General features: G+C 35.6%; 1 protein-coding gene across 1 annotated transcript in view; it reads left to right on the top strand.

Moving 5' to 3' along the window:
* EFCAB13 (EF-hand calcium binding domain 13) overlaps positions 1 to 8043 on the top strand; it is a 90075-nt gene that overhangs the window by 21315 nt on the left and 60717 nt on the right. Inside the window, 1 exon segment of the mRNA XM_006903759.1 lies at positions 7218 to 7361. Within this exon segment, the coding sequence (XP_006903821.1) occupies positions 7218 to 7361 (144 nt within the window).

Below are 8043 nucleotides of genomic sequence, written 5' to 3'. Positions count from 1 at the left end.
GGAGGGGAAGGCCCTCTATGAGGTGGATTGATTCAGTGACTGGGATAATCAGGATGGGAGTGTCAGAGACAGTGTGATTGGCACAGGACAGAGCAGAGTTTAGGGCTGTTGTACCTAGGGTCGCTATGAGTCTCAAGCGACTCGACGGCACACAACAACAACAACAACAACAACAATTATTTTAAAGTGTGTAAGTTCAGTGACACTAACTAAAGTCATCAGGCTATGTTTTCATAATCACCGTATCTATTTCTACATATTTTACATAACTCCATAGAGAAATGCAGTATACCTTAGCAATAGAATCTCATTTTCTCCTCTCCCCAGTTTTGTAACCATTTAGAAACTTTTGTCTCTATACATTTATCTTTTCTGGATATTTCATGTATGTGGAACCTTATATTGTTTGCCCTTTTGTGTCTAACTTATCTCACGCAGCATGTTTTCAAGCTCATGCTTACCTTTAGATATTTAGGCATGCATTCTTTAGCTTTTGTTTGGCAACAGTTGACCAAGGCTGTGTCTGTTTTTTGAAACATGCCAGTTGGTATCCCATAACTTCATACGACCTTATTTCTTCAGTACCGAAAAATTTGGAAGACAGCCATCAGTCAACTGACTGAAATGGATCTGTATTTGTTCACATTACCAGAAAGGGTGATCTAACAACATGAAAATTATCGAACAGTATTTTTAATATAACATGCAAGGAAAATTATTAAAAAATGGCTGGAACAGTCTATCTACAGGGAACTGCCAGAAATTTCAAGCTGAATTCAGAAGAGTTGTGAAATGAAGGATATTATTGTTGATGCCATATGGATCTTGGCTAAAAGTAGAGAATACCAGAAAAATGTTTACCTATATTTTATTGACTATGCAAGGGCATTTGACTCTGTGGATGTAATTTGAGCAATGTAATGTGGATATGACTGAATCAGACCTCTACTAACTCCACAAAGGAGAACCGTCCCTATCAACAACATCCATAGTATAAAACTGATCCCTGTGAGATCAGACATGGCCTCACACTCTGCTGTACCTACCTAATTACCTACCTAATTATGCAGTTGAAAATTCATGCAAATGATCAGATAGACTTTAGAGACCTCTTTTTACTCACAGTCATTTGTTTTATTAGAAAAGCCTGCTAGGGGTGAGATGGCAAAGGATATCATATAGAGAAGGTCTAGGTTCAGTAAATAGCAATTCTAAGCCAGCAATTCAGTCACTTGAATCTCAAGGGCTCTGGCCTTGGTTCTGTCTCTAAGGCCTGAGCTCTGATCCTGGCTCCATCTGGATCCATCTGGCTCAGCCAGGCTACACCTTGCCATAGTCTAGCTACAGTATAGTCTCTCTCTTTTATGTTGATCTTGGCAGCTGTTCATGATATAGGCAGATCATGCCAGGTAGAGTAGAGAAAACTGAATCAGGTTAAATGTGCTTGCAGGCCAGACAGTGTTGAGGCAAATAGCTAAACAATAGCCTCAGAAAGCCATATTAAACAACAGAAAACCATAGTGACAGACCCACTACACTGTAGGGAATAATAAAAAGTTATGGCTAACATTGGGGAAAATGAAACTCCTAAAACACTTAATCACGGTCATTTGAAACCTATACCTACACCAAGAAGCAGTTGTTGGGACAGAACATGGGCACACCTCATGGTTTAAAATCAGGAAAGATGTGGGTCAGGGTTGTATTCCTTCTCTATACCTAGTCAATCTATATGTTGAGTCACTTTAGAAAAGCTGAACTATCTGAAGAACATGACATTAGGATTGGAGGAAACCTCATCAAACAACCTTCATTATGCAGATGACACAACCTTGCTTGCTGAAAGTGAATTTGAAACTTGCTGCAGAAGATCAAAGACTACAGCCTTTAATATAGATTACATCTAAACATCAAAGGAAACAAAAGTTTTCACCAAGCAATATTATGATAAATGGAGAAAGATTGAAATTGTCAATGGTTTCATTTTACTTGGATCTGCAATTGAGACCCAGGGAAACAGCAATTAAGCAATCAAAAGATGGGAAATAAATTGTCAAGGACTTCTCCAAAGTTTTAAAGAGTGGATATCAGTTTAAAGTGTGACTAGCCAAGCCATGGTCTTTTCAGTAACTTCCTATGCATCTGGAAGTTGGAGAATGACAAAGGAAGAAGAATCAATGTCTTTGAGTTGTGGTGTTGAATAAGCGTACTGAATATATTATGGACTGACAATAGAACAAATGCATCTGTCTTGGAGGAAGAACAACCGGTGTTCTTCTTAGAGGCAGAGATGTTGAAACTTGGTCTCACATACTTTGGACATCTTGTCCAGAGGGGACATTCCTTGGAAAGGAATATCAGATTGGGAAAAGTGAAGGGGCAGAGAAAGAGCTGAAGACCTGACCCCCAAACAGATAGACAGTCATTGTAACAATTTTGTAAGATTTCTGAAAGATATAACTATTAAAACTGTCATCTTCATCTCATGAGAACTTATTGCCTTTTCAAGAGTATTTGTCCTCAAAAAAGTTGGAAATAGAAATACCATTTGACCCAGCAATTCCATTCCTGGGAATATACCCTAAAGAAACTAGAGCTGCTATCCAAACAGATATATGCACACCCATGTTTATTACTGCATTATTTACAATAGCAAAGAGATGGAAGCAACACAAGTGCCCATCAACAAATGAATGGATAGAGAAACTATGGTATATTCACACAATAGAATACTACGCAGCACTGAGAAACAAGGAACACATAAGATATAACACAACATGGGTGACCCTGGAGAACATTATGCTGAGTGAATTCCTCAGTCACAAGAAGACAAATACTGCATAACACCACTGTTGAAACAGGACTGACATGGAGGTTGTGGGAAAACTTAGAAAAGAGGGGATAATTAATGAACACTGCTTTGAAACAGATGAAGGAAAGAACTATTTCAAAGGAATATATTATTAGGCGTTATTTGGATGACAACAGTCCAGAATAAGAGGTACATTGCAAAGTGGTCTGAGGGGGAGGGAGGAAATTATGCAACAATGAATAAATATTTTTCTAAAAAAAGTGCACTAAAGAGGGAATAGGGGAGAAAATGTGTACCAATGAGTGAATGAAAATCCAACTTTTTGGTAAACTTTCAGTAAAATCCAATTAAAAAAAGATTATTTGTCAAGGAAATGGAAGAAAAAAATCTACGTACCGATTTTCAACAATTTTTGTAAATTTAAACAATTTTATTGACAAAATTGACATGTAATAAATGAGACGTATTTAGAGTTTATAATTTGGTAAAATTTGACGTGTTTGAACACCATTATCACAAGCAATATAACGACCATGTCCACTTTTCCAGGTTTTTTTCATACACACTTGTAAATCTCTGTATGTTGTTATACTTGCTAGGCCACCATCCCCTCCTGCCAAAGATAATATCTTTCTGTCACTTTACTTTTAATTTTCCAATATTTTACATGGCTTAATTATGGTGAGAAACTTTAATTTTTTTAAAGTGGTTATCAATAGTTATTTCTTTTTATTGCTGAATAGTGTTCCATTATATGAATACACTACAATTTGTCCATTCATTAATTGATGAATATTTGGATTTCTGGCTTTTTACTATTATAAATAAAGGTGATGTAAACATTTATGTGCTTGTCTTTCCTCTTGAGTGAATATGTAGTAGTGGAACAGTTGGATAATATTCTGGGTGTATTGAGCTGAATTTGTGAGGTGATATGTACCATTTTATATTCCCATCAGTAGTAATGGAGAGTTCTAGTTGCTGTATGTCCTTACAAGATAAAAAATGGCCAATCCTTTAAAACTGTTGAAATTCTAATAGGTGTCTAGTGGTATCTCATTTTAATTTTAATTTAGACTTTCTTTTTATATTTTGTATTTAATATTAATGTTAAATGCTGTTGTGCATAGACCGATGGTATGATGATTTAATCAGTTAATTGTATTTTTATTTTATCTTTTATCTTATGTTCTTAATAAGTCTGCTGATCATAGCTATACATGTAGTTTTTTCCCCCTTCCAATTCTCAACAGGTAATGGACTGATGAATTTTTCAAGTTTCCTTATGGCTATAAATGATGTTTCTTATTTAATTTCTCAAGATCCAGGTAAAAATGATTATTCTTTAAAATTATAGAGGAAAATGATTGTGATAGCAGATGATTTTTTAAATGGTATTGACATATGAATTTGTGTATCTCTTAATTTCTTCTCCCCCAATATACTAGGTTGAAAAAAATTAGATATTAGTTGTTTCATAAAAAGTGTTAAAAAATCTGGATTACTGCCATATCACCTTCATTTTCTAACTCCAATCCCTACTTTTCCCTGCGTACTACTATGAGACTAATTCTCTTAAAACACTAAACTTGTACTGTGACTCCCCAGCTCAAGAATTTATATATTCTTTTATTAACAAATAAATCTAATATGAACTCTTATGCCTGATCCTCTCATCTTGCCATACTTTTGTTAACTGCTCCTCTCCTCTCGAGGATCTTTGCCAGGCAAGGACCCTTGATCTGGTTAATCATAAATCATAACATGTCAGCTTCCTTCTTGTTTGCATGATTTTGTTCACGTGTGTGCCCTTTTCTGTTAATATCTCACATCTCTTTTATTATCTGCCCTTAACAGTAGTTTCTTGCCTGGCCTATACCTGAGATCTAAATTTATCTCTAAACATTGTAGATACTTATGGGTCTCTGAATGACTTTGAATTAATTTTATATATAAGTTGTAAGAAGTGTACTTGGAAGGACTATTCATGTTAATGATAGCATGTTTTTAAAACGTTTGGCCAGACTTGAGTTTAGCATTCCATCTGTTTCTGCATGTCGCAAGATAAAATATCAATGATCAATCCTTGACATTCAATACTTTTAGACTATTCTTTTTTAGAATTAAGAATATATAAATGTGGTAGTCTTCCTAACACTGGATAGCCAACTTAAGAGATAAGAAAAACTCTTAAATCTTTCTTTATTCCTTTTTGTAGTAAGTACTATTATGTATTCATCACATGCAGCAATGAACAATATAGATATGATGCTTGATTTGCTTTTTCCCTTTGGATTCCTTATTGTCTACTTGCTAATTCTTTTAAAATGGAAATTTTTTATTGCTCATATTTTTACCATAATAAAATTTTAGTCGTATATCACATAATAAACTTTGAGGCAATGTCCAACTACATATACATCCATGGTTCCAACCCACTTAACCCTATTACATTTATTTAAATTTCTAGTTACCTACATTATTGTAACAAACGTGTCCTTATTCTCTACTTGCTGTTTTGATTAACTCCTATGATATCTTATTTTTCCATTTTTCTTTACCTATTTGGTTTTCCTGACTAAGATTTCCATGATGATTGAATGTGATCAGGCATACTATGTGTCTGGCATGTGGCCAACGCTCAATTTACATCACTATTTTTTTATTGGTAGAATAATAGTAATAGTAATAATAGTAAAAATCAGCTTTTTTGCTAAACATTTGGCCAGTATTGGTCAAATGCCTACTTGCAAGTAAATTTTTTTAGACAACTCTATGCCTATGGATCAAAAAGTCACTGTACCAAAAAGAAGTGGCTGACACAGAAGAATTTTATGAATCAATATATGATCAAGAGGTATGTGATGAAGGAGGAAGTTCAAGCTGTTCTGAGGGAATTGGCATAAAAGAAGGCCCCAGAAATTAATGGAATACCAATTGACGTGGCATGCTCATCAGGTTGTGCCAAGAAATCGACTACCTGGCCAACTAACTGGAGGAGATCCATATTTAATCCTATTCCAAAAAAAGGTGACCCTACAAAATGTGGAACTTATTGAACAATATGACTACTATCACACACAAGCAAAATCCTGCTGAAGATTATCCAAAACCCACTGGAACAGTACATAAATAGGGAACTACTAGAAATACAAGATGGTTTTAGAAGAGGCCATGGACTAGAGATATTATCGCCAATGTCAGATGAATCTTGGCTGAAAGCAAAGAGTACCGGAGTAGTGTATATCTGTGTTTCATTGACTGTGCAAAGGTGTTTGACTGTGTAGGTCACAACAAATTGTGGCTAACCGTGAGAAGAATGGAAATTCCAGAACACTTGATGAGCCCATGTGAAACCTATATTTGGACCAGGAAGCAGCTGTCAGAACAGAGGGTGGAAACACACGTGGTAAAAAATCTGGAAAGCAGTGTGTCAGGGATGTGTCCTGTCTCCTTACCTTTTCAATCTGTAGATGGAACAGATCATTTGGACTTTATGAGGAGGAATGTGACATCAGAATTAGAGGAAGACTCATCAACAACCTGCATTATGTAGATAACACAATCTTGCTTGCTGAAACTGAGGACCTAAAGTGTTTGCTGCAGAAGGTCAGTGACAGCCATCTTCAATATGGATTGAAGCTCAACATCAAGAAGACAAAGATTCTCACCACTGGGCCAATTTGCAGCACCATGATCGATGGAGTAAAGACTGATATTGTTAACAGTTTCAGCTTATTCGGCTTCACAATCAACACTTTTGACACCAGCAGTCAGGAAATCAAAAGGCAAATTGCATTAGGGAAATTTGCTGTCAGAGACCTCTCCAAAGTGCTAAAGAGCAATGATGTCATTATAGAGACTAAGGTACACCATCCAGGCCATGGTCTTCATGGTCTGATGCTTTGCATCTGAGAGCTGGACAATGATTAAGGAGGACAGAGAATTGGTGTCTGAGTAGTGGTGCTGGAGAAGATTGTTGAACAAACCATGGACTGCCAAGAGAACAAACAGGTCTGTCTTGGAGAGAGTGAAATCAAGTTTCTCCTTGGGGGCAAAGATTTTGAAGTTCTGTCTCACATACTTTGGACACGTGGCCAGGAAGGGACCAGTCCTTGGAGAAGGATATCATGCTTAGAAGGGTAGAGAGAGAGAGTAGGAGAGGAAGACCCCAGATGAGATGGATTGGCATAGGAACTTGGGTAATGGAGATAGATGTTTCAGAGTTTAGAGCTGTTGTACATACAGTTGCTTTGAGCCACAGGTTACTTGCTAGCACACAACACCACCAACAACATGCGTAAGTAATTTTTCCCTATAGGTATTGACCCCAAATCTGCTCTTTCTCCAAGAGAAGCTGTTGAATCTCCTATTAGAACTATTTCTCTCTTAACTGATTTTACAGCATTCCAGGATGCTTGGAAGACATTCTCTAAGATAAAAGATGGCCGAGTTTCAATTGATGACCTAGGTCCTGTCTTGAATAGTATGGGTATTGTCGTAGCCCATGAGACTATTCAGAAATTGATAAACCATACCTACATTGACAGTGAGTAATTGATATATGTGTATATATCTTTTTATATGTATTTAAAAAAATTGATTTAATGATTCATTGTTTGCTTTCCCCGTCTCTAGGTTCTCACCTTTTGTTATCAATACTGCTTCCTTGTATTTATAGTAAGAGATAATATAGAAAAGTAAAATAAGATATTTCTAAGTTTATTATTTTTGGTTTAAAAATGACTATTTTTCTTTTCTGCCTTATATTTCTTTCCCAAAAGCTATTGCTAGTCTTTGTAATGATAAAGTTTTTGATAGTGTCAGAAATGCCACAAGCAAGTTAGAAAATTTAAATTTCTTGAATTCTCAATTTTATTATTACACCCTGCTTATAAAATTTCCCTATCCTATTGAGTTACTTTCTGCAGATTGACGGCTTTACACATTGTGAATATTTTTAGTATTGTGTGAGTAATAAATACTCAAATTTAAGTAAGAGGTATCCTACCATAATGGATGGATAATTGATTAGCTGAATCATTTCTTTTTAATTAATCAGATAGTCAATCATTCAATATCTACTCCTTCCTAGAACAAGATAATACAATAATGAGTAAGACACACTCCCTGTTCCGAGTCTTTATGGATAAATCCTAGTGCAGCCAATGTGAAGTCCTATTATTTTAAATTCTTTGCTTTTTTTTTTTTAAATTTAGGTTGTTTATTTT

The sequence above is a fragment of the Elephantulus edwardii genome, unplaced genomic scaffold, assembly GCF_000299155.1.
Source record: "Elephantulus edwardii isolate Elephantulus edwardi_28Jun2011 unplaced genomic scaffold, EleEdw1.0 scaffold00216, whole genome shotgun sequence".
NCBI classification, from domain to species: domain Eukaryota; kingdom Metazoa; phylum Chordata; class Mammalia; order Macroscelidea; family Macroscelididae; genus Elephantulus; species Elephantulus edwardii.
This window is presented reverse-complemented; position numbering and strand designations above follow the sequence as displayed.